Source organism: Phalacrocorax aristotelis, chromosome Z (assembly GCF_949628215.1).
Source record: "Phalacrocorax aristotelis chromosome Z, bGulAri2.1, whole genome shotgun sequence".
In the NCBI taxonomy this organism is placed as follows: domain Eukaryota; kingdom Metazoa; phylum Chordata; class Aves; order Suliformes; family Phalacrocoracidae; genus Phalacrocorax; species Phalacrocorax aristotelis.
Genome location: NC_134311.1, coordinates 43,770,298 through 43,797,313, shown reverse-complemented (window position 1 = coordinate 43,797,313; position 27,016 = coordinate 43,770,298). Strand labels below are relative to the sequence as shown.

Sequence of the window (27,016 nt, the reverse complement as noted above, 5' to 3'; positions counted from 1 at the left end):
AGTCTAGAAGCCATGGTTAGCCAAGCTAAACAGGTAGCCATCAAATAAGCTGCTGTTTTGTTGCTGTTATACCAGGAAGCAGTTGTAGCTGCTGCTGTACCAGTCATGAGCATGACAGCCATCAACCTCCATCCTGTTTCATGAGCTCCAAACATTACTGGAGCCCGTGCGCAGTTCAATGCTAGCTGCCCTGCATACAGACCCAGAGGAACCACTGATTTTTCATGGAAGCTCCCCAATTCCTTCCGCGCCAGGTAGGAGCCATATCCCACAGATAGCCAGAGAGTTCTGCAAGCAGGAGCAAACACTGTGAAACCAATAAAGAACCCCACAGCGATAGCTGGGGTTCATAACTGCTGAACTTGTACTTTTAATTTTTTGTGTGGATTCCAGACGAGCTAGGCAGGCAGGCATCCTCTTCAGGTATAGTCCAGAGGCGTTTCAGCATCATTACCACCATCAACCCCAGCATGCCATTTTTACAGGCTGTGACTGTTACCTGTAATTTAAAATAACTCCCAGAACACATGAAGTACGTTTAGAGAGGAGACATTGTTTTATTCTGTGCTGGGTGCAAGGCAGAATATTTCCACGAATCAAGCACACCTTCTGGAGTTCATTTTGACATTTATACATGACATTTAACACACCACGCTTATCTAATACATAATCATTGACCTGACTGATCATCCTCTTCTTCCATTGGTCTGTATCTTTTCCACTTAAAGCTACAGTGTGATTCTAATTCACTGTGTACGCTCAAAATGAGTGCGTGTGGGGTAGTCCTTTTATCCGTGGTTGCAATCTCCCCGCTGGAATTACGTTTTCCCCAATTACTGGGCTTCAACAACTGTCCAGTTTTAAAGCACCTTCTGGAGCAAGATGTTCCCTTTTATCACTGCTGACAGATTTGTGGCCTTCTCTTATCTTCACAACCTTCTTTGTAGCAGGATGTTTCCACTGTTAGTCCGTGAAGTTCTACTGATTTGTATTCTTTTAGTAGGTTCTTGTTAATGAGGCACATATTGCTAATACCCTCTTATCTGGCCTAAGCATTATTTACTACCTTGTTAAAATTATCAGGTGTTAGCTTCTACTTCTAACCATGATCCTTTCTTAACTACTAATAACTCCTGCACTGTTCCATTTCATCCAACATATATATATATACATGTTTGAGGTAACACCCGGGGGGGCTGCCTGTGCTTCGCGTTGGCGGGGTCCTATCGTTCACCTGCCCACCCTGTCCGTACAGAAAGACCTCGACACCCCCCGCCCCCGCCGGGAGTGCGCATGCGTCTGCCGCCGCTTCCCCTCTTTTCGCGAGACTTCCCGTCTCCCCGGCGAGCCGCCAAACACGGCCCCTCTCCCTCCTCCTACCCCGCCCCACCTCCCCGGAAGTGAGTGAGGAGGGAGGGGCGGGTGCGTGCGGGCCGGGCGCGGCTTGTTGGCGGCGGCCGTTGGGGAGATGTCGGCCACGTGCGCCGTGTCCCGTAAGGCGCAACCGCCGCCGCTGCCGCCGCCACCTCCACCTCCCCCGGGCGAGCGGGACCCGCCGGCCAAGGCGATGCGTAGGGGGCTGCGGCGGGGCCACGAGGAGGAGCGGGAGCAGCTGCCGTGGCCGGGAGAGAGCGCGGGTGGCGAGATCGAGGTGGCGGCGGCCTCGCTGAGCCAGGAGCGGCGGAGGCGGCAGCCGCAGGAGCCCAGGGCGCTGGGGCCGGCGGCGGGCAGGGCAGCCAGGGTGGAGGAGGAGGCGGAGGAGGAGCGGATGGAACGGGAGCATTTCCGGAGGATCATCAACGCCTTCCGATACTACGGGTAACCGGGCCCTGCCCCTCTGCGGTAGTAGTCTAAGTGGTGTTTTCATATAAAATGTCGGGAAAGGACCTCTGCCCGCCTTTCGTTTCTGGGTACACAAAGTTCTTGTCAGCTAGGAAGCATAAAAGAAAAAAAACCCAACATCTCTAAGTACGACGCACCTGAAAAGTATGTAAAAGGTCTCTTTTTTTACAAGATAAAGTGCTTTAAGAGGCTGCAGAGTGCTCAAAACAATAGTAGCTCCTGCTGGCGAAGACATGCAAACGGTGTTTCCATTATTGGGGAAATTTTTGAAACACGTGTTAATTTGCACGAGAGACAAGACCTGTTGGTAGGGCTAGTGGGTGCCATTTTGTTATAACTTCAGTTTTCTACACATTTATGAGTCAGAAAAGGGCTTAATGGCGCCATAGGGACGAGATAAAGGGTGGGGGGAGGGCCGGCCTTATCGAATGGTCGACTTCTATTGAAGAATCACTGAATCCACTGAATGGAAGAGGAAATAAAAGTTACTCAAGTAGCGGGGTGGGGTGGGGGTGGGTGGAAAAGTCTGGTCCTCGACAGTATTTTGGTAAACCGTCTTAACGACACTAAATTTGGGAAGCAGATTTGGGATGTAGCTGCGCTACGTATTTGTATACTTCAGCTGACAAACTCCCGTCATGTGAATCATTATTATGTGCTGCACCCTTTGCGTTAGTGTAATATAAGTGTGATTTTTACATCACAGTGAGATTTTTGGAAGGAGTGAGTGGTATTTAACTGTTTTCATAACTCGGGTTGTTGTTATTTTCCCGGACTGCTATTTAAGCGGGAGGTTGGTCTAAATGACAGTTCGATGTCTCTTCTAAATTGGATTCTCCAATTCAGCTTGGCCATACCAAAGACTTTGTGTTGGTTATTACTATTAGCGCAACAGCCAACTGTAATTGTATCCTCAGGCCTTAGACGCAGAGAACATCTTTCTCAACCTCATGCTCAGCTGTGACTCTGGGTTGCTTTTGAATACTTCCGTTCTGGTTAACACATAACAAAAGGATATGACTTAAGTTTCCAGTACAGAAATTGGATTGTTACCTCTGCCTTAAAGAAATAACTCCGAATTTAAGTCAAGTTACATGTCTCGATAGTTAATAATTTAATTGGAAACATCTGTACGAGTAGGGCAATAACATACTTTCAGATGAATCCAGGTTAAAGCTCTTGTCTTCTGGAGATACATGGATTTATTATTTGTGTGTAGTTCTGATTTCAGTGAATTATTCATTCTGCTAGAAAGTTGCAATTCAACATGAAAGGGTGGCCCCTAATGAAATATGTGGCTCAAAGATTATTTTTCCGACAAAATTTTGAAGATATTCAGCTAAGATGATCTGCTTTATGTAGAGGATCAGTTTATTTTTCTTATTGTTCCTTCTCTGTTTTTTGTTCTTAAATTCCATTTTAAACCAGTGTAGCTATTGCAGTGAACATGCCCTTCTTAGTGGCACGTATGTAATACTGGAGATATTAACCGGTCAAATTTCTCGACTGAGGTTGATGTCCTGTAAAAAAATAAATTTTCCACTAAGTAATAGCAATGGATCATGTGAGCTTTGCAAAACAGAATTGGGTGGACAGAGGAGGGAACTGAGAGGTAGGGGAGCCTTTGTTTTGAGACTCTATCCTTGAAAAAGAACTGAGAGAATGATGGAACATGCTGCCTTAGAAGCTGCTGAAAGCTGAGTGATAAAGTAGGAACCCGAGGACAACTAATTGGGAGATTTATGCATGTTTAAAACGAAGTGTTCACTAAGGTGGACTGTCCTCATTATAATACTAAAAATCATGCCCACAGATCAGAAATCCCCCTGCTCAAATAAGCCTCTTGCTGTCTGAGAATGTGTAGCAAATTTAAAGGGAGCTGTACCTTTAAGATGAAGTAAGAAAGATCAGCTGAGGAGTGTGAGTATTGGCTGTTACTGATACATTTAACTGTATAAATACCTTGTAATTTCTTGGTGCTGTGTGCTGGCTTTGTGGAGTTACCACCTAGCACCCACCCACCTTTGTGCAAATATGTGCTCTGTGTGTATTTTGGCATTTTGCGCTCTGGGTGAATGAACCCACTTTTCAGAAAACAAGGTTGCAGCTAAAATGGCAGCAATTGCACCTTACTCTGTCTGATGGCTGGTTGTCAACTCTGTGCTGTTTCATGCTGACAAAAGAGTTTGAGAAGCTGTGGTATGACTTGACCTGATAAAATGATTCATAGCTGCCAAAAGGGGCAGTATTTCTTATCTGGGCTTTATGACCTTGTGACTGTGCTCAGCCAACCTGACTTGCTAAACTGACAGAAATCAAATCTCAAAATCTACACGGGTCTCTTCAGGGTTAGCAAGTTAAATGAGCTTTGGGGCAGGCCTGGTGAGTGCTAGGACAAGGTGGAGGGCAGAACTGTTCCGGGTGAGAAGGAGGAAGAAACACACTTCTTGGCAGTAGATTCATTCACCTTTTTCATGGAACATTTGTAGTGGGGAAATGAAGAGTTATTTTTAGCTTGGACCAGTTACACAATCAAATTCACAGTACTTATACTTGAGAGGAATATGCTGTTAAAAGGAGGTAGTTTATTAAGTTATTGGAGTTCTGTCAGCCATACTATATAGTTCAGCGGTGACTTTTACAGTTCTTTCAGAAGCAGTTGATTTTGAGGATTCATATGGCCACTCCACCTTTTGTTATTTCTGTAGCCAAAGTTTACCACACAATTAAGCTATTCATTCAATTTAAATTGGATCTGTGAGCCAATCTGGCTGGTTTTGATGGGGTTGGGGGCTGGCTGTTCATTAGATTTTGTAAATCCATGTATTAAGGTAGCGATCACCTGTGCTGGAAATGAGGGGCTGATGATGAAAATTCAAGAAGAAAACAGTAGTCCTCTTAAACTGCAACATGTTAAAAAGAGTGGTAATGTAGAAGTAGAGGTTAAAAGAAACCAGTTTGCCTAAAAAATTCTTGAAAGCATGTTCTCTAGAAAGGAATTACAAAGTCTGATCATGTTCTGTGTCTAAAGAAATGAATAATTGCAATTGGAGTAGCTTAGAGTGAATTTAGATATTTAGAAGGAATACACACACTAAATATAATTAAGATCTTACACTTTTTGCCTTTTAGAACGAATATGCACGAACGAGTGAACAGAACAGAGAGGCAGTTTAAGTCTCTGCCAGCTAACCAACAGAGTCTTCTTCCTCAATTCCTTCCTCACCTTGACAAGATTCGGAAGTGCATTGATCATAATCAAGAGATACTACAGACCATTGTGAATGACTGCGTTCATATGTTTGAAAACAAAGAATATGGAGAAGACGTATGTTAAAAAGGACTTTTTCGTACTTCAAAATTAAATTCTGTATGCTTTGGCATTTTCTACATTGTTTTTCACACCTTTAGGCCTCCAGCTTTCTTTCCTTTTGCCTTTATTTTCACCTTTCATACTTCCTGTTTGCTTATATTTTCTCACTCTTGGCTTTCACATCTTGTAGAGACAGTGTTTAATAAAACTATTTGATGTCAGTCCTTGTAGTTGCACTTATAAAACCTAATTGTGAATCTGGAAAATGACAGTAATCATTGTAAAAGAGCAGTTTTTTCACTCCAGAATTCTAGCTCCTCCCTGGTAACATTTTAAAGTTATTTTTTCAGTTAACTATGTAGAGCGTAAATGTAATTGTCTGTCTTGCTATAGCTTATTATATGCTGTGGCTTGCTAAATCAGTTACAATTTCAGATAGGCCAAGTATTTTTAATGTTACCTATAAAAACTTTTCACTACTTACCCGCTTTTTCAGTGCGGTATCTCTATTAAAAAATTGCAGTCAGATTTAAAAGGCCAGCAGAGACAGAAACTGAAGTCCTTTTTTGGTATCTGCAGGAAAGGTACAGTAATGGGCAGCTCTAATGAGTTTCTCAGTGTTGCCTCATCAGTACCTAAAAGGATCACCTTCTTAGGGTGAGCAGTTCAGCCTTTGCACTAGCTCAGCCGTGGTCCTTTCCTGAGTAAGGACTACCAATTGTCCTCTGCTGTGCCAGACTATGTATGGCTTTGTGATGTGGAACTTGGTCTCTTGGGTGCCGAACTGAGACCAGCAAACTCAGTTTGTTCAGGATTCTAGGCTGGATTTCAGTCATAGTCCCAGGAGAGAAAGGCAAGTGCTTTGTCAGCTGAAACTCCCAACAGCCCTTACAGCATGGCTTTTGTCTGTTTTTAGTCTTAAAAAGAAAAGTAAATTATAGATACTTGGTACATTTTCCATTAATGTTTTTTTTTCACCCCACTTTAATCAGGGAAGAGGGAAGATTACACCAGCTTCAACATTTGACATGGATAAATTAAAATCCACTTTGAAACAATTTGTGAGAGACTGGAGTGAAGAGGGAAAGCCTGAGAGAGATTCCTGCTACCAGCCAATCATTAGTGAAATTGTAAAGAACTTCCCAAAAGAAAGATGGTAATAGTGTTTAAGACTTATTTTTATGTGGGCATACACTGATGCACAAATCTAAGAAAGTTTTTATGGAGTAATGAAATACTTGGATTTAAAAATACAGAAAGTACTGTAAATGCAGTGGAATTTTTTTTTTAATCCAGAAGGTTTTTGTTTCTAATACAAGGTGTTGGAAAAGAGTGTAATCATAAACTTCACAATGGAATATGAGACAAACCAGGAATAATTATTTTTTCTTCTGCAGCTTGATGTAACAGGATATCTGTTAACTTCTCAAGTAGAGACCTCAGGAGGTTGTGAAGTGAACTCAGTTGGGCTCAGTGAGGTAAAGTTTGCAGGTTAGCAGATTCTTAGAGTGTGTGTGTTGCAGATAAAAAGAAGGACCCTTATGACAGCAGCAAGCGTGAGTATTGCCCTTCATGATGGAAGGAGGGAAGATGACTCTTAGCCTCTAGTGCAGTTTTACTGCACTAAGAATTTACCCTGCAGATACTTAATTCCAGCCTTGGTTTCAGACAGATGTTACAAGGCAAGTCTTAAAAAAGCTTTGCTGCATGTGTGACGGTAGCTTTGTGACTGTGTTGGCTTGTTAACACCACCAAAACAGTAATTAGTGCAGGGTTTTTTAGGTAACTGTAAGTAGAGGTATACTGGTGGTATCTCAAAGATACTAGTGCTGTAAGAATTCTGTGTTTAATGGTTTTGGCATTTAGTCAGCCTAGTCATCATAAAGTAATTCTGGTTTAAACTTAACACTCTTATGATGGGAAAAATTGTGAACCTCATACTCATAACAGGTCAGAACTTAGGTTTGGTAGAGCTGGGTGTTACTATGTGTTTTCTTTCTCTGTAGTTGCTAATAATGCACTTTCACCAATTTGAAAATACATTCCACTAGCCATCTTTTAATTTTCATTAGTAAAGACTGTTAGTGGTGGCAGACCATGGAGTGGATATGGTTGCTTGTTTTCTCTTGCCTTGTGTTAACTTATCTCAGTGTGGATACACCATTAAAGATGTTTTAACTGAAAGTGAACTTTCTGCAATGTTTTTAGTGCTAATAGTGCCCTACAAAAATGAATTAAATACTACAGGTTACATGATATGCTTCTGATATGCAGATCTGTAGGAAAAGTCATAGTTAGTTTTGCAAATAATCATCCTAATCTTCAAGGATCAAATATAAATGTGAACTAAATCCTAATCTCAAATATGAACTAGCAGTTCACATTTTGTCTGTATGCTAGCTTTTGAAGCATTTTGGTTATGGGAGAGGTAACTTATATCAAATCTTAAGAGATATGTGACTGGAGCTGGAAGTCTTGACTTTTACATTTATCATCAATGAACTCTTTCAAAACCTCCAGTTGGATTAGGAAGCAACATATGGTAACAATGGGCGAATCTGGAGTTGATAGCTTTGTGCCTCTTTACAAGGAATTCTGGTGGTGGTTGTTGTCAAAACACAAATAATAGGACAGTGCTTCTGCCCCTGTTGTGATGGCCCTGAAATACCAGTTGGGTGTTCTTGGCCTCTACAGAAATCTCAAAACTTCGCTGGATAGATCAAATATTTCTACTACAAGTTTGAGTTTTTCCAATGAAACGTGTTTTTTTTTTTTATAAAATGTGTGGTACATACATACCTATTTAGAAGTTCAATATTCACGATCATTACGGAACTGTCATAGCACTTACGTAAAACTTTTTCTCTGTTCATGTATTGTTACTTACTGTTGTCAGCTCACTCTTAGTGATGGGAAGCTCTCCTAAGTAGGTGTACTCACCTCTTTGAGGCAGGAAGCAGTAGGGCCTGTTCTCTTTGTGTATTACCAGGCTTAACTGGCAATGCTACCTTACCCGTGTGGGAGAAGTAGCTTCCCTGGCAGGGCAGGCTGGCTGGTCAATCTGATTCCTTTTTTACAGTTTTGGAGGGTATCAGTTGTTTCAGTTTGGAGGGATGGCCAGGGCCTGAACTGACCATAGTGAAGTTATTCTGGCTGTCACATATAGTGGGTGCCAAGTCTGTTTCCTCTGGAGAGGACTGGCTGTGGGTGCTAATGCAGGAAGCTGGCATGTAGATGGAATCTCAAGAGTGCAGATTTTGTATTTCTTTAGAGTTCCCTTTTGTAGCACAGAATGGTGAAGTCTCCTGAGATGATGAAATGAAAGTACTGTTGGTACTGGCTGATGAAAGCAGCTCTGTCTGGATGTATTTTTCATTGAAAAAGATGCAGAAATAAATTTTTTAAACGCAACACTGTCAGTATGAGTCACCTTTTACTCTTCAATGGCTTCAGTGCAATTGTACATTCAGTTTCTAGTTAATGTTTTTTAACATTATTGATTCCATGCATTAGAATCAAGTGAAAAAGGAATTTGATGTTAGTTTTGAAACTATTGAAGTATGTTTTGCTCCATGCATACACAGGTTGTGGTGTTGCTCTTTGCAAGATCGGCCTGCACTGGTTCAGTTGGTATGCAAAGAACAGGAAAAGAAGTGATGTACTCTGTATGCTTGCCCTTCCAGGAAGCAGAAGACACATAAGCAATGGTTGAAAGCAGCTGTAAATTAGAACAGTCTTGTGAGTAGGTGTTACTGTTATCTTCTCTTTCAGTCCAGTCTTCTGACAAGACTGTCATCTAAAAATAAAAAAGTCAAAAATTGTTTCTGCCTCCCATTCCTCCCTCTTCAGAAATATTTCCTTCTTTCTTCTTACCACCTTAACACAGGATCTGATAGCAGGATCAAAAGAGCAGATTTAAGTCCCATGAGATGAGGTCTTCCTGAAGAAGTGATAAATTTCCTGCATTATTCATGATGTAATTTAACTGTGTTTCAGCTCACAGGGTATCTATAGTGTTGTCTACATTTTGATAAAGCCATCTGAATTTCTTGGGCTTCTTTGATCTGAATGAACCACGATCACTGCTTTCTGTAGGAGGAAACAGTAAACCATAGACACATTTTTATTTCTTGATGGAATGTGTTCGTTAAAAGCATTTTTATGGGGAAACATTAAGTTGAAAGTCTAAATTAAGCATACTGATACATTATTCTTTCCCTAATTCCCCTTTTGTTGTCTTTATTTTCTTTCACTACTATATGATCCCTTCTACTTAGGTGAAAGGATGTAAAGACTCTTGTCCAAAAGCAACCAAAGAAATAGTTAACTGTTTAGTTAATTATCATTCCGTGGCCAAAAATTGAAAACTTGGGTATTTTCTCCAAAGTTTTCTTTCATTCATTAACTTGGCCTTGGGAACCACCTGTAACTTGAAATGTAAATTTGTCGTGCTGTCCAGCAATTGATTGGTGATGCTGAAGACTGTTGTTGCTGCTCTTTCATAAATGAAATATTTTTAGTTTCCTGCAGTTTCCTGCTTCTTTTCTGTAGCAATAGGTTTTAAAGCACATCCGAAGTGGGTGTTTGTCCTTCAGTGTGGGGAGGAAGACTCTAGTGATAATGCTTATCAGAGCTCAGTTATTCCAAGATACTGGCAGGCCAGCCCAAAAGAAGCCATCAGTGTTTAGTTTGCTTTTTACTTATAAAACATAGTTTATTAGTACTGAGGCCGAGCTTTGCTATACTTCTTGCATGTGCTCAGTCACATTTATAGCGATACAAATTTCTGCGTTTACAAATTTTATTTGACTTTTATATAAAATACATCTGACCTTGCAGGGTTTTTTATCTTGTCAAAATTTGTGCTTAGCCTAACTTTGCTTTAAACATTGGCTTAAATGAGAATTGGATCTGTTTCACCATCTAAATTTACAAACATTACATAGATAAGACATCAGGAAAGAAGGGGTCCCACAGTGTGATTCTATGCTGATATTCTGTGTATGGGCTGTATATTTCTTATCACTTATCATTAGCTAATGCTGGATTGCAGTGTTTAGTTTATGAAAATGCGGTTTGTGTTTGATCACAAACATTCATTTTTCTTTTGCTGAACTTCAGTTTACCCCTTCAGCACAATTGTGTTTTTGTTAGAGCACAATAGGCATAAAATAAGAAGCCAATATTTTTATCGTGTAATTTTTCCCATAAAAAGACACCAAGTTAAAATCTTCATTAATGGCATTAAAGTTCTAAAAGCTGAAAATATATCAGACTGCAAAATGCAGTACAATAATGGCATGGTAGGTTTTAGTTGTTTCTGATATTTCTCCACTGTCTCTTAAAGAGACTGCTGCAGTTTCAATAGTTGAGCCAAACTATGCAGTACTGTGCAGCCTTCTTCCCTGCTCTTTGGCCAGCATCCTCTCCCCACACCTGTCAGGTTAACAGGCCAAGGTTTCCTCCCTATTGCCCCACAGGTTTTTAATGGGTACTTACTTGTTGGATGCCCATTAATGTTCCTAACCAATGCTAGATCTGTGTTATAGAAATCCTGCTGCTGCTGGCTAGTTCAAGGCTAGTTTCATTGTGGATAACCTTGGGCTATTATCAGTTAATCGGTTTGGGATTTTTTTTAAATTGTCTTTGCTACTGCTGCAATTACATATCCACCAAAGGAAAGCAGGTTTTTCTATCCTCCTAAATTATCTTATGAGTATTTAGCCATTAAAAAGCAGCTTCTGTGCAATTAAAAGTTTTTAGCTGTTCTAAGGTATGTTCTAAGGTATGGTTTCATACCTTAATTTTCTTGAAATTTGTCAACAGGTTGTCACTAACAATTCCTTTGAAACATCTTGAAAAGGAAAAGGTGTTTGAGCATTTTTTTAATAGCAGGACACTACCAACTGTCGCTACTTCTTACACAGTACGCTTGCCACATAACTAATTTCTTTGATCATAGATTTTAAAAATGCTCTTGAACCATTTTGGAAGGCTAGTGTCAATGCTAGTGGACCCAGATTTGATTCTCTTGTATTCATTCTGTTATCTGTGCGCTGTCTGTATGCTGAAATGAAGTTGGTAGCTAGCACCAGTCCCTAGCAAATCATATGAGGAGTGTAGGTGGAAATTAAATTGCTAATAAGTTTCCACACAGACATTGATCCCTTAATAAGGGAGCAAAGGAAAGTGCAGTTAAAAGCAACTGTTTTTGAAGAGAGAATTGGGAAAATTAGTTCAAAGATACAAAAGTTTTATATTGTGGAAAAAAAAGATACAAGAAAATTGCAAGCCATTTAAAATCAACTCACTTGCCTGGTGGAGGCTTTATCTTATTTTAGGATGAATAAAAGTGCAGATTTCAAAGTGTCATTATACCTGCATAACTCCTTGTTACTAGGTTGTTTTAAGAAGTGTTTTTTCTAATAAATGTATGATAACCTTCGAAGTGGCATAAGGCTTTTCAACCCACTAATTGTAGCGGTGTCCACACGGGGGTACAAAAATCAGTGTAGAGCTAGTCTAAATATTTTGTAAATAAAATTAAATTGTAAGGAAATGAAGAAATAGATGGGAAAACATTTGGAATAACAGTGAATAGATATAGCACAACGATTAGAAAAAGCTGTAAGACTGAGTTTTTTCTAGCTTCTCCCAGGAAGTGGACTTTCCTTTTCCTTCTGGGACCCTATTTTCAAAAATTTTGTTTTCACCAAGTAGTTTTCCCCTAAATTAATCTTTTTTCAGTAAGACTTCCTGGCTAGCTTTCTTTTGGCTTTCCTTGTAGAAGAGAGGTAAGGAGAACTGTTGCTTCACAGGAGTGCTCTTAAGTAATAGCAAAATCTTTACTTCTGGCTTCTTGTTTATCAGAAAACAAAGAATCTGAAAGTATAATGGCATGGAAATCAAAATTGGGAATGAGTAGAATTTTGATATTCCATTTGGGAGGCTTCACTAATTACATGATTAAGCCACAAACCAAAAGGTGCTGTTAAAGCTGCTTTCTTAGTTTGTGTGGCCTTTAGAGAAGAATAATGCTTTCTTTTTGTTTTTTTGGTTATTAGTCTCCAGAAATGTACTACCTTTCAGAATTTACATATCTCCCTCACTCATCTTTATGCTTATGCAGCATGCTAGCTGTTGTGGCATCCTGAATTTTTATGTAGTTAAAGGCTTTGCATTTACTTTCTTTCATCATATGTTCAGAAAAGCTGATTGTGGCTTACTTCGTTTAGTTGTGTATAAATTGATACATGTATGTTTTGCCTTTGAAGGTGACTTGCAAAAGGGAGGGCAGTCTGAGTGTTCACACTTGTTTTTTTGGTATATGAAATTATGAAGTCTTGTTTATGATTGGGAACTGAAAAATTATTTTTTTTAGATTAAGTATCTTTTCAGTTTGGCATGGGAGTGTTCTTTGCTTTACGAGTGAAGGTTTGATTTCATAGTGGTGGAAGTCTAATGGTTAGAATATGTGTATGTTGCCTTTTCTACCTGAAAGGGGAGAAAAATTTCAGATTCTTAGTTTTCTATATATTAGTTGTTTAACTTGGAAGATGGGAGAGGTTTTTCTAGGTATCTCAGTAATCACACACTGCGGGATGTCTTCTGGTCATCTTCAACTTTACGCCTAGTTACAGGAAGCGAAGGGTTCAGGAGCTGCAATGTACTCTGATGTAGGAAATCTTACGTCATTTAATGTGCTTGAGTGAAATCAGTGAACAGCATATTTAAAACCCACAGTTGCTGTGAAGGTAACTACTTCGAGGTTTTTACAGTCTGAATTGCTCATTAGCTTACACAAGTTTTGTTTGCTTTGTGTTTCTGATGTCAAAATACTTGTTTATTTGTCATGTGATATAACCAAGATGATGTCTAGAATATTTACTGGTTATCAGTGTGCCTCATAGAAAAATAAATGGTGTTTTATGGTAATGTTCTTTCTTCAATTCACTTAAGAGGTTTTTAGCTTAACGGTAAAGTTTTCAGGAAAACAATTATTTTGTAATTATGATGATCTGTATTGTGAAATGTTCTTTTGAGTAATTTTAAATGAATTATTTTGACTGTACAATTAATCAGTCTGATCAGTTTGCATTTGAAAAGTAAAATAATAAAAAAAATACATTATAATATCTAAGTATATGGGGGGGAAAAGTTTGACTAGCCCTCTAAGTTTTGTTAAGAGGTATCAGATAAAGACTTAACTATTATTTTTGTTCTGTTGCAGGGATTTCTCCAAAGTTAATATCCTGGTACCTGGTGCTGGGCTAGGTAGATTGGCGTGGGAAATAGCTATGCTCGGTTATGCTTGCCAAGGAAATGAATGGAGCCTCTTTATGCTCTTTTCTTCTAACTTTGTACTCAACAGGTACATAGCTTATGATTTACTTGCTGATTGAAACCTAGGGAGGCAAAATTATCAAAGAGTAAAACCTGAATAATGCTTACAAGAATAGATTTGTTAGGTCCTAATACAGGCCACACATAACCACTTTTTAGAATGCTTTAATGGAAAAAAATCAGTGGGATAAATGGGGGAAGGAAGCATTGTATCTGAGTCATTAAAATTATAGCAGGAAGCATGGCTTTTAAGTTGAGACTTAAAATCTCTAGATAGTATCACAGATTTTCTGCATAATCTTGAATAGGTTTTATGATTTATTTTACATCTGTTTCTGTAAAATGCACACCTGTCTCACTGATGTCAAAATAGGGACTAGTTAATATGTGCATGGTACTTAGCAGTGGTGATTAGTAACAGAGGAAATCTGTTAAAGTGTTACCTTCTGTACTAGCATTTTAGGCACTCTTCCAACATGAAAAACAACCACCGAAGCACACTAAACCACTTCTTAAGGAAGTCCTGTCACTGAGTAACAGCTAAAATAATATAGTTCATAGTTCTACAGTTACACTGAGGTACTAAATTTGATTGTAGTAAATTTCACTGTATAGGTTTAATTTAGTGTAACATTTCTGTAATAGATATTGTCACTTGCATTGGAAGTTACTTGTTTTAATAATTAACTTGTTAGAGAGCAAAAAAGGCAGCAAATATAACTGTTCTTTTAAGAAAGAGGGTGGGAAGACTATGGGTGGGCAAGTATGAAAGAGGTCTTGGGGTGTTTTGTTTTTTGAGGGAGTTGGTACTAAGTTCAGAGAGACAGAATTTGCCAGCTCACTCATTCTTCAATCTGAAATGATACATCTTTGCTAAAAACACGTAAACTATTGCCTTGTATTCCATATTATCTTGATATTTTGGACCCTGTTTGTAGGCTGATTGCCCACAGCAGACTGTGATGGTCTTAAATCTGTTACAGCTTGCTGTTCAAAAACAATAAGGGGAAAACACTATTTATTGTGGCTGCTAAATGTCTGCTTAAGCAGTAGTGGTCAATGCGATGAAAATATATATCTGCTAGACTTTTATTTGTTCTTTTATTACATTCTTGAATGACTCTTATCTGGTGGTGAAATGCAATATTAGAGCTGAGCTGGTCTAAAGCCTTGCAGCTACTGAAACAAGGTCACATTCTTCTTGTCCTTACTATTACTGCTCTGCTGGCTCTTATGCTCTTTGGAACTTTTGAAATTATTCAAAGCAGCATAAAAGCATTTATTTCCCATCTTTTGGGAGCACTGATCAGCTATCATAGTGGTTCAAATCTGAAAGTTAACTTCACCCCTAATTACCTCTGATAACATGGGTTTTGTCTTCCTTATATAATGAGTCTTTGGCCTATACATGGAATTCTGAAGATCCATGCTAAGCTTACGATAGTAATAATTCTTAGCTTGTAATGCTCATATGGTGTTTCCTATTTGTATCAGATGTCTAGCAAAGAGGTGCATATGCATTAGACTTACTAACAGTATTAGATTTTAGACAGCAAAGTTGGGCGTTGTCAGCTGCTGTGATCTCCATCTTTGCTGTGCAAGTTAGCAGTCACAAGTTTCCTTGCTAGCATGGAAGAGAATACCACTAACCTGACTCTGAATCTCAGTCAGTTCAGTTGAAATCCAAGCATTACTTTCTGTCAGATCTAATTGTGGGCTTGGAATGCCTACTAAGAAGGTCTGAGGGACTTTGGGGATCTTTCATTTTAGTCTTAAGTGGCTGTTCCCAGTTAGCCTTCTGAAAGGGATGTGTTTGCCTTCCTGGAACTGGAAGAAACAGCAATGATCAGTATCAGCTGAAGATATCAGTTAAGGTATGGGACATTGTGCTTCTTCTGGTATGGGTAAATTTCTTGTTGCTGGAGTATTTTCTAGTGATTAGATGAGTTCTGGGTATAATGACAGGTGGCAGAGGTGATCATTGGTGATGTAAAGACACACTTCATTTCTTACATGTTTTGGAAGAGCAAAAACTGAATAGCATAAGGTGTTTTCCTGCCTTCGGAAAGCATACTAAAATTTTCAGGCAACCTAGAGCACATGACACACCTTACTTCCCTTTGACATCTGACAGGAGGGGAGACAACACTGGAGTGTTTTAACTATGTGGAGGAGGCAGGAGCACCTGTTTGCTGACTTGCTGTTTCCTGCAGCTGGAGATTCAGAGCACAGGGGAGGTAGTCTTGGTCCGATAGCCCTTCAGTAACAGTAGTCCCACTTACACATATTTGAGAAGGTTCAGCTGAAGTAATATAAAATTGCTTTGTACCCAAGTCAGAGTAGGGTTAGTTAAAAAAATGTTTAATTAATAGCAGTAGAATTCATGCTAATAATTGGCTAATCTTTAATTTTAGATAAAATTAAGCAGCCTCCTCAAAGTATGAAGATTTATTTGCATGAATTATTTATTTGCATGAATTATTATTTATTTGCATACATTATTTAGTTGCATGAATGCCTTGAGGATGAAAACAATTAAGCATTTTATCATTAAATTGGTGGTCAGAAGTAAGATTTGACCTACTCATCTTCTCCAGAATCATCTCTTTGACTCACTGTTGAACAGTAAATGTCCTGCCTCTATGGAAAAAAGTGAAGTGCATCACACTTAAAGATGTTACAGTTTTATAACCTAACTTACATCATACATCTTTTGTTGGAAGGATGGAATTGTAAAGGACTGAAGTACTTAGTTTTGAAGTATAAATTACTGAATCTGGAAGGGGAGGTTTTCAAGCTTGATTATGGAGGAGGATTGGTCTTTTATATTAAATTGGGAATTCCTTTTGGAACTTTTCAAAAGCCAACATGAATATACTTTGTACTGTAAAAAAAATACAGGGAGGTGTATGTTCCCTTATAGCTCAGAAAAAAAAAATCTAATCTACTCAGTTGTCTTATTTACTTTACCTTGCTTTTGGAGAAATTTTCATTGTTAACGAAAAATCTTCTGAGGATAATACAAATAGGGAGCATATGGAGAATAATAGAATCATTAAGGTTGGAAAAGACCTCTAGGATCATCAGGTCCAACACCACATGTCTCCTAAACCACACCCTGAACTGCCACTTCTACATGTCTTTTAAATACCTCCAGGAATGGCAACTCTACCAGCAATCTGGGCAGCCTGTTCCAACGCCTGACCACTCCTCCAGAAAGAATTTTTTCCTAATATCCAATCTAAACCTCCCCTGATGAGCTTGAGGCCTTTTCCTCCCGTCCTATGGTTAGTAACTTGGGAGAAGAGACCAACACCCACCTTGCTACAACCTCCTTTCAGCTGGTTGTAGAGAGTGATAAGGTCTCCCCTCAGCCTCCTCTTCTCCAGGCTACACAACCCCAGTTCCCTCAGCTGCTCCTCGTAAGACTTTTGCTCCAGACACTTCACCAGCTTTGTTGGTTAACACAACTTTTGTTGGCCAATATGGGGGTTTCTTGGTGTGGGATTTTTTTGTTGTTGTGGTGTTTTTTTGGTTTGTGGTTTCTTCTGTTTGTGTTTTTTTTTGTTCAACCAAAATAGAAATGCCTTCCTCAATGAAAATAATGCTTATGTTTTTATGCCTTTTTCTCTGCTGTTTTTTCTTTGACTGCATATATCTGATATTTATTCATTATATATGGAGACAGTTAATGAGCACAGTGTAGTGCTGCTCTAATACATGTTGTTCTTTTATTTTTTCACTGATAAAATGAAATACAAATATGACATGAAGAAGGTAAACAAATGTTATTTCAAAGACTCTTACCACAGATGTTTTCTATCCACCAGTCAAGAGTGCGCTTTCTGTAACCTGGTAGACTGCTTGCAGTTTATTAAGTGTTTGATGATACATGTCTTATAGGACAGATGTGTTCTTTGTTGTCTCTGAAAGACAGTGGCTTCATTTTTTAATTACAAACTGATTTTATAGGACTGTGGGAAAAGCTGCTTTTTATACTTTAATGGTTTTTTAATAACTTTTAAAACTAAGTTGACTTAGTTGATCATGGCAACCCACAAATTTTATTTTACAAAGACATGTTCACTTAGCATAATTGCAACACTCCAGATGTTACTAACTTAAAATAACATCTAGTGCAAAGCTACTACAGTTTGCAAAATGGATTTTATTTATTTTTTGAAATCTAAAAGCATCCTTTCAGTTAGCATCTGAAAAATGCTTTTGTTCTGCTGTGCTTCAAAACACCTGTGATTATGGTTCAGAAAAGACAGAAGAACCTAGAATGAGAACAAATCTTTCCAATAAAATTCATGGAGCTATGTTACTCTTTTTTTTTTTTTTTAGTAGAAAAAAATCTGACCCAGAAAAGCTTAGCCTTTCTTCTGAATGTACTAAAACAAAATTTCATTTATCTTAAAAAATAATCTTGTGCATTTTCTCCTAAGTGGAGAAATAAGTTGGGGGAAATGGTAAAAAGTAGGAAAAACAAATTTTAACATTAAAAAGGAAGTTATTTTGTGGTGATAATTTGTGTGTCAGTAAAACTGTTTTTTTTTCATCAGTTTATAAACAGATGGGCAGTCTGAAGTGTTATGAACTAGATAAAAGTCCTTTAGAAAACCTGTGGCTTTTGCAAGAACTTTATCAACAAAACAATGGATTTTGATGAAAGTCTGACTCTACATTTCTAGATAATAGAAATTATTGAATTATTGATTAGTTGAAACTGACTTGTGCTGATTTCTGTATTTTGCAGATGCTCTGAAGTTAACTCATGTAAGCTTTATCCCTGGATTCATCAGTTCAGCAATAACAGAAGATCTGCTGATCAGATACGTCCAATTTATTTCCCTGATGTTGATCCTCACAGTCTTCCTTCTGGTTCAAACTTCTCTATGACAGCAGGGGATTTTCAAGAAATTTATTCCGAGTGCAGTGAGTAATGTAAACTTCTAAGGTATCCATGTAACCGTATTTTCAGAGTATTTGTTATGGGACAGTTAATGATTATAAATAGAGGGCAACTGTACCTACAAGCATTGAGTAGAAAGTGCTAACTGTAGCAAGTTTCTCTGATTCCAAATCAGCTTTGCTATTCTTAGTTATAAAAAAATACGGACACCTCCTTGCCTAACAGACCTTTGTTGCAGTAGTCTCTTTCAGAATAAGACAGCATAATAGTATTATGGAAAGGTTTACTTGATTTAGAGAAATGATGTTACAAAGGGAACAATGTAAATTGTCACTACTTTAGTGTAAAAAAAATAGAAATGCAACTGGGATACACTTATTGACTGTCAATAGTAAATATTTCAGACGCACGTTGTGGGGATGATAATTATTGGAGAATGAGACTTCTCTCAGTACAAATAACCTTTTTTCTTGTGATATCAGGTCAGTTGTGCTGTCCTTATTGCAGCTATGACTAATGTTTTATGACTAATGTAATATTGAATTAACCTGCAGAAGACTATCTTTAATGCCTACTATACCAATTACATATTTTGGATTTGATCAAGGGTAGCATTTACCCAGTTCTTTTATATATAGTCTTAACAGGTAACAAAAGAAGAGTACAGAGACCTTGTTAGGTCTTACAGGGAGAAAATTAGGCAAGCAAAAGCCCAGATAGAACTCAACCTGGCTACTGCTGTAAGGGATAACAAAAAATGTTTTTACAAATATCAACAACAAAAAGAGAATAAAAAAGAATCTCCATCTTCTTCTATTGGACGTGGAGGGGAACACTGCAACTGAGGATGAGGAAAAGCCTGAGGTACTAAATGCCTTCTTTGCCTCAGTCTTTAATAGTTAGACCAGTTATCCCCAGGGTATTCAGCCCCCTGAGCTGAAAGGCAGGGACGGCTTGCAGAATAAACCCCCCATATCCGGGAGGAAGCAGTTTACAACCTGCTGCTCCACCTGGACACTCACAAGTCTATGGGGCCAGATGGGATACACCCAAGGGTACTGAGGGAGCTGGCAGAGGAGCTTGCCAAGCCACTCTCCATCATTTATCAGCAGTTCTGGTTAACAGGGGAGGTCCCAGATGACTGGAGGCTTGCCAATGTGACACCTGTCTACAAGAAGGGCCAGAAGGAGGATCCGTGGAACTACAGGCCTGTCAGCCTGATCTTGGTACCGGGGAAGGTTATGGAGTGGTTCATCTTGAGTGAGCTCACCAAGAATGTGCAGGACAACCAGGGGATCAGGCCCAGCCAGCATGGCTTCATGAAAGGCAGGTCCTGCCTGACCAACCTGATCTCTTTCTATGGCAGGGTGACTTGCCTAGTGAATGAGGGAAAGGCTGTGGATGTTGTCTACCTGGACTTTAGCAAAGCCTTTAACACTGTCTCAGTATCTTCCTAGACAAGCTGGCAGCTCATTGCTTGGATGGGTGTATTCTTCACTGGGTAAAAAACTGGCTGGATGGCTGAGCTCAGAGAGTTGTGAACAGAGCTAAATCCAGTTGGTGACTGGTCACAGGTGGTGTTTCCCAGGGCTCAGTGTTGGGGCCAGTCTTGTTTAATATCATTATCAATGATCTGGATGAGGGGATCGAGTGCACCCTTAGTAAGTTTGCAGGTGACACCAAGTTGGGTGGGAGTGTTGATCTGCTCAAGGGTAGGAAGGCTTTACAGAGGGACCTGGACAGGCTGGATTGATGGGCTGAGGCCAATTGTATGAGTTTTAACAAGGCCAAGTGCCTGGTCCTGCACTTGGGTCACAACAGCCCCATGCAACACTACAGGCTTGGGGAAGAGTGGTTGGAAAGCTGCCTGGTGGAGAAGGACCTGGGGTTACCGGTTAACAGCTGGCTGAATATGAGCCAACAGTGTGCCCAGGTGGCCAAGAAGGCCAATAGCATCCTGGCTTGTATCAGGAATAGTGTGGCCAGCAGGAGTAGGGAAGTGATGGTGCCCCTGTACTCAGCACTGGTGAGGCTGCACCTCAAACACTGTGTTTAGTTTTGGGCCCCTCAGTACAAGAAAGACATTGAGGTGCTGGAGCATGTCATGAGAAGGGCAACAAAGCTGGCGAAGTGCCTAGAGAGCAAGTCCTATGAGGAGAGGTTGAGGGAACTGGGGTTGTGTAGCCTGGAGAAGAGGAGGCTGAGGGGAGACCTTATCACTCTCTACAACCAGCTGAAAGGAGGTTGTAGCAAGGTGGGTGTTGGTCTCTTCTCCCAGGTCACCAGTGATAGAACGAGAGGAAACGGTGTCAAGCTGCATCGGGCAAGGTTTAGATTGGATATTAGGAAAAACTGTCTTTACTGAAAGAGTGGTCAGGCATTGGAACAGGCTGCCCAGATTGGTGGTAGAGTTGCCATTCCTGGAGGTATTTAAAAGACATGTAGAAGTGGCAGTTCAGGGTGTGGTTTAAGAGGCCTGGTGGTGCTGGGTTGTTGGTTGGGCTTGATGATCCTAGAGGTCTTTTCCAACCTTAATGATTCTATTATTCTAATACTCTAGTATGTGCCTATTTAAATTCACTATTTTTTTTTCCCTTATACAGGACTGGATTATCACCTCAGATATCTATTTTTTGTTTCCACCTTTCTGTCCCTTTGAGACCCATCTAAATTTTTCACCAGGACCACATAGCTATTGATCTGCTGTTTATTGTGCAGCTAGACTTCTAGATGTTTTCTTGTAGGAGCCTTTCTTATAGTTGCTTAACTTTTCCGAAGGTTCTGTCTTATATTAGAACAGCTGATACTGGCATAAATTGAGACTTCTAATTTTTTTTGTTTCAGAACTTAAAAACTTTTGCAATTTCATGGATACATGTTTAGAGAAAAACAGGAAGAGTCATGCTTTAAAAGGTAGACTTTGAGAGATCCTGTTTGTTAAATTCACTAGTGAAAAACAGCTGGAGAAATACGCAGATACTGCGTAAAATGTTTTAAAGCTTATTTGATTTATGAAAGTAGACTTCAGTGTACAGGCTTCTATTGTTCTAGATATTAACTAGAGAGGCCCAAAATAACTGGCTATTTTTGCCGTTGTATTTCTAAAAGTTGTGGTAATGAAATTCATAGGACAGGTGAGTAATAGCACACTTGGGCCTTCATTTATATGAAATGTTAAAATATTTACATTTCACAGTATATAATACATTATATAAAAGGAGATATATTTATAAGTGAGCAATTTTATAAAATGCATAAATACTAAATATGTATCATTTTAGAGTGTGTATGTGTGTATATCACATATACTCATATATATAGCTATATAGATCACACAAACCTCAACTATTGGTAATATAAATCTAAATGTTTTATTTACTTGTAAACAAAATGAAGAGCCTTCAGTTGTTGTTAGTTGAAGGTAGTGCTGAGTGTATAAACAAATACTGGGGTTAAATGAGGAACTTTTATGGGGATAGAAACGTTGAAACTAATGTCTATATAATTTGCTCTTTTTATGCAGATACATGGGACTGCATAGCAACTTGCTTTTTCATAGATACAGCACATAACGTTATTGATTACATTGATACTATATGGAAAATACTAAAGCCTGGAGGAATATGGATAAATGTAGGCAAGTGTGACCAACCTCTATTCCTGCTAGCCCTGCTAGTTATGTTTGACCACGTAACAGGGTCTGTACTTGAAAATTATTGGGGGGATGAATGTGTCTGAGCTGAAAACTCTTTAGAGCTAGAAACATCTAGGGCTTGGAAATGATCTCAGATTTGTCCACAATATGTCCAGATGTTTGCTAGTTACAATCACATCAACACTACGTAATTTTTAAATACAGAGGTAAATCCTACCAGTGGCAGGTTTTGCGTTCATGCATCAAATGCTTGTTATTTGACAAATATAGTGTCCTGTATTCTTTTTTGTTATTTTTCTAAGGAAATAGAATTTGTTCTGTGTGTAAATACATCCTTGCATTTTTTTTCTTAATCTGTTGTCTCATTTCTACTGTGCTTCTAAGCAGAAGTTTTGGAAATTAGGTTTATGTATGCTTTTAACAGGTTCGCAAGATTCCTATGCACAAAGTTCACCCAACACACGATATTTAAAAAACACAACAGTATTTATTGCTCTATTATAGCCTGGCATAAGCAGTTACTAGCGTATTGCTCTATTATAGCCTGGCATAAGCAGTTACTAGCGTATTGTTTTCCCTTTATGAGAGCCTTACCAGCCCGATGACGCCCGAGACACTGCTGAGCATGAGGGTGACCATTAGTGTGGTCATCACAGAGAAGGGAGGTAGGTGCAGCACCTTCAGAGCGTCCCCTGTGGTTTGTAGAGCGTGCTCTGTGTCTTCTCTCTCCAATTTGAACCATGCTTTTTTTTATACCCTCAGCAGATTCAGTGGAAAAGTACTGACTAGATGTTGCAGCATGCATGGCCGGCGCATGCAACAAGGCCTGCCAGGTGTGTGCTCTGCCGGCTAACAGCAGCTCCCGGCTTGCAACAATATATTGTTCAATAACAATCCTCCCAGTTCCCTTCTTCAAGGTTGCGTTCTCACAGCTGTGTTCGGCTTGTAACTTTTCTGTAGTGGCCCTACACATATCATCCAAAATCTCTCACACAAATCTTTAGCTCAAAAGAAGAGAGACTTAAGTCTCCCATCGTGAAGGAATGGTGGACAAAACTCAGGAGTTAAACATTTTAAATAGTAGAAACTGGTCAGTCACTGGTCAGTTAGTCACTACACCAGTCCTGGCCAGTCACAGAGTACAAGCAGAGCCCCAGGGCAGACTACAGCATGTCCTGCCTTCTGTTCTATAGAGACAGCAGTGATGCTAGACTGAAGAAATGTTAAGATACAGAAAACACAATCTGGTAGGACATAAGACTTCATTGTTGGAAAAGCAGCTGAAGTAAATTGTTTTCATTCTGCATTGATTCTGAAATTTGTTATAAAAGTCATACTCGAGTGATAGAATTAGTTCTTTTGTCTGTATTTGAACATGTGAATCTGGATGTAGGCATTCTTTGCACTTTCAGTATGTGCTTTTGATTTTTAAAACATTTTTGTGTTTTTAATAGCCATTTCTGTTGCATCTTTGTGCTCTAGGTCCTCTTCTCTACCACTTTGAAAATTTGGGAAATGAACTTTCTATAGAATTAAGCTATGAGGATATAAAAAATGTTATACTGCAATATGGATTCCATATAGAGGTAAGAAGGTGCTGTAGTTTGCTCTGAGTAGTGTTGGTATAAACCAGACAAACTCCTTTGAGTAAACCTTTACCTTAAATTTAGTTCAACATAATGGCATACATAATAACTTCTCAGAGAATCAAATGTTTGTGTGTTGCAAATTATTTGCTTTCCCACTTTTAAAAAGAGTGTATAGATGGGCCTTGAAATCTAGTAAGTATATCACAACCTTTTTCTTAAGAGAAACTTGTATAGTTCTTGTAGAGAAGGTTTTTTGAAAACTGCTGCTTTTTTTTTTTCAGGTGGAGAAAGAATCTGTACTGTCAACTTACACTGTGAATGAACTCTCCATGATGAAATACTACTATGAATGTGTGTTATTTGTGGTGAGAAAACCAGAAGTTGCCTGAATAGGTTAATCAGAAAAAAAGGTTGGCTCAAAAGCTAGGAATAAGAATGAAATGGACTGGGTGATGTCTGGACACAACCTCAAATCAGTGGTGCCTTCTTATTCATACTAGGATTTAGATAGTGTCTATTTTCTTAATATCTCTATTGCTATCCAGACATGTACTATGCCATGTGTATTTGTAATATATTAAAATGGAGGAGGAAATGTTCACATACACTGTCTTTGGGCTTTGGAATGCATTAAAAATACAAGCAAAAATGTTTTCTTGAAACAAAAAAATGTTTGCCATAACCAGGCTAATTCTCCGCATATGCTGTTCATCTTTCATAGATTTATAATTTTCTTTTTTCTACTTCCTGATGTTAGGAATGCATAGGTGCTTAGTGTACTAGTTGTGACACATCTAGAGAAGTATTTCCAAACAAATTATGACATCTGAAATAGTTGGAAAGTGATAAAATTATTATTGGTAGATAAAATAGCCATCAGCACTGTTACAGCATTTTCTGTGGAACTGAAACAAAGTAAATTATTATACAAATTCTAATCTTTGTACTGCTGTTAGCAATTTAATCAAAACACAGAACCTATAGGCTATTTGAAATACTATGTGAAAGCTGAGGGAAGAAGAATCAGCATGTCACAGAGAAGCAGTATGTTAACCTCAGTTCAGGAGTAACACCAATTATGTTTATGAAACAAATATTAGATGCTTTGATGTCTTAAAATATATTTATTTTGAGTGTCCTACTTACTGCTTAAGCTAAAAGAGTGAGGCAGTGGGTTGTTTTTGGTTCAACATAATTAACAGACAGTCATGTTATACCTTGAGCTCTTTCTTTTTTTAAAGCTGATAACGTAGCTGATTTATCAATGAACCAGAAAAACCCATTTCTCAAAGGGGAAAAGTTACGTGGAAATAATATGCGCTCTAACCTCATTATCTTTACCTGAGTCAGCATATGCAGGCCAATTTTTAGATGATTTGCTTCCATCTTCAGGCACTTTACCCTTGTGACAGTGACTTCTTGGTTCCTTATCCTAATGTTTTTGGGTTTTTTTCCTGGCAGGTGTGGCTTATGTGAATATTTAATCTATAATCTGTGGTACTATACAAGAGGCTGAGTCTTCTGTCACTTAGAAGTGATGTGCATGAGAAAACAATAATGAATAATTGCTGTGCTGAGAGGAGGTGTCATGTTAGCCTTTTCGTTTTCTTAATATATTGGTTACCTTAAGTACCATTCTCATGCATTTTTAGAAATGTCTTTAAAATATAAAAACATTATGATAAGGATTCAAGGGTTGGTTTTCATATTTCTTCATAATGGCACTGGACAATAGCTTGTTGTTTCCCATTATTTCTAGTCCCTTTTCTCATGGTGATGTCCTAATAATATCATTTTAATAGATCTGTTACTGGCTTTTGGATTTTTCCCATTAAGGCTGGAAATTTGTGCCTTTGTTTCTAAATTGAAAGTCTGCAAAGAGGGAAACAACATAATTTTTTTTTAATAGTTTCAACACTGCATAGGAGAGTGCATACCTGGGTATGTTCAGTACTGTGCCCCTTCCGTCTCAGAATCCTTATTGAGAATAAAGGCTGCAGAAGTCTGCAGAAGTTTCAGTTAGAGCTTTGCTTAAACTAGTCTTATTTGAACTCTCTTCTTCCTCAAAGTGCATCAGCAATATTTAACTCCACAAATGAATCGTCAAAGTTCTACCCTGCTCCAAGAAAAGTGTGTTTCAAGTTGAAACACTGCCATTGCAACAAGTACATGAAACATAAAACCCCTTGCACTCCTAAAAGTAATAAATTTTTTAAAATTTCCTTATTGTACTATTCACATTTTTTTGAGGGACTTTGTGATTCTTTGCTGTCATTCTGCTTTTTTTTCCTTAGGTAGAATATGATTAGTGTTTTACTTGATTTTCCAGCTCCTTGAAATAAGATGAGGTTAGGTGACTGTTGATTATGCCATTGCTGAGTAGTATGTATATCTGTAATACTGCCTAATTTCTGCTTCCTACTGAGTCTGTAGTTACACTTGAAATGTGATCTTGTTTTTCACAAATAGGAAATTGGGTGCTTGCTTTCTGGTTGAATGTCAGTATCATTTGTTCTGGTGGTTTTGTTGTTTGTCACCCAGTGTTGTTGTAAGTGCCCTTTTCGTGTGTTTTTGGAAAACTATGTTTTTATTTACTTACAACAAGTATATAGTGATGTGCTTCTGTTTCTAATCTGGAAAATGCCAGTTTTCCCCAATGTTTTCCTTCAAGTTATAACAGTTGCATTAAGAGCTGGAAGCAGAATGATCTTGTGAATCGGTTATATGAGTTAGTGTTACACCTGCAGTCCTATTGGATTCCTTAAAATTAATCACTTCTATTTTTATGCACAGGGATAATTGTGTTACTGAATGTGATCTCATTGTTTTTAGTTGTATACGGGGATGGGGGTAGAATGCTTAAACTGTTTATAAACTGAAGCCAAGGCCATTTAATTCAGGTTGCTGTTAAACTGTAGGTGGTATTGGATATAAAATAAAATGCTGTGTAATCTTTGGTGTAATACTTTATGTGGAGTAAGTTTGACAAATGTGAAGTGTCTGTACTGTATATGTAGTACTCTTTGAAATCAGTTATGAAGGTTTTGGGAACTTCTAAGTCTCTGCCTGAGCTTCCCACTATTTATTGAACATACACAGATTTATACATGTTCCTTTTCCAGGTTAAATATAGGTGGCCCTGTTCACTCTGGTGAAGACAGTGATAATTGTCTTTTTAGCACTCAAGTGTAATGGACTTGATTTTTCTCAAGTATTAAAGTTTGCAGTCTGGCTTGATGTCGATCATGGTGCATTTTATCCTTTACTGCAAGCCAAGGCTTCATTTTGGCCTGGAGGTTTTTTTGTTCCTGCCGCCATGACACTCGGTAATCCCTGTGGGCGGGCAGCCACACCCGCCC

At 38.7% G+C, this 27,016-nt stretch overlaps 1 protein-coding gene across 5 annotated transcripts; it reads left to right on the top strand.

The window, feature by feature from the left end:
- Positions 1 to 1,391: 1,391 nt before the first annotated feature.
- Positions 1,392 to 26,900, top strand: CARNMT1 (carnosine N-methyltransferase 1). 5 transcript variants are annotated; one of them, XR_012657868.1, is made up of 10 exons: positions 1,392 to 1,818; positions 4,975 to 5,170; positions 6,148 to 6,311; positions 13,386 to 13,526; positions 18,258 to 18,436; positions 21,258 to 21,326; positions 21,937 to 22,733; positions 22,831 to 22,901; positions 23,551 to 23,654; positions 23,939 to 26,900. XR_012657868.1 is itself a non-coding variant. In XM_075078134.1 (9 exons), the coding sequence occupies exons 1-9, from the start codon at positions 1,469 to 1,471 to the stop codon at positions 24,044 to 24,046; spliced, it is 1,425 nt and encodes a 474-aa protein (XP_074934235.1). In that variant the 5' UTR covers positions 1,397 to 1,468; the 3' UTR covers positions 24,047 to 26,900. The 5 variants fall into 5 exon arrangements, 4 of the variants coding, with proteins under 4 accessions (XP_074934235.1, XP_074934236.1, XP_074934237.1 ...); XM_075078134.1 differs by lacking the exon at positions 22,831 to 22,901 and having other exon boundaries at positions 1,397 to 1,818; positions 21,937 to 22,050; XM_075078135.1 differs by lacking the exons at positions 21,258 to 21,326; positions 22,831 to 22,901 and having other exon boundaries at positions 1,398 to 1,818; positions 21,937 to 22,050.
- Positions 26,901 to 27,016: the final 116 nt, after the last annotated feature.

What these genes read in the sequence shown, in the direction of transcription:
- CARNMT1 (XM_075078134.1), top strand. Translation starts at nt 1,469, where the DNA reads ATGTCGGCCACGTGCGCCGTGTCCCGTAAGGCGCAACCGCCGCCGCTG. An exon ending in ACAAAGAATATGGAGAAGAC is followed by an intron (nt 5,171 to 6,147) that starts GTATGTTAAAAA and finishes CACTTTAATCAG; the next exon opens with GGAAGAGGGAAGATTACACC. An exon ending in AGGAATATGGATAAATGTAG is followed by an intron (nt 22,051 to 23,550) that starts GCAAGTGTGACC and finishes TTTGTGCTCTAG; the next exon opens with GTCCTCTTCTCTACCACTTT.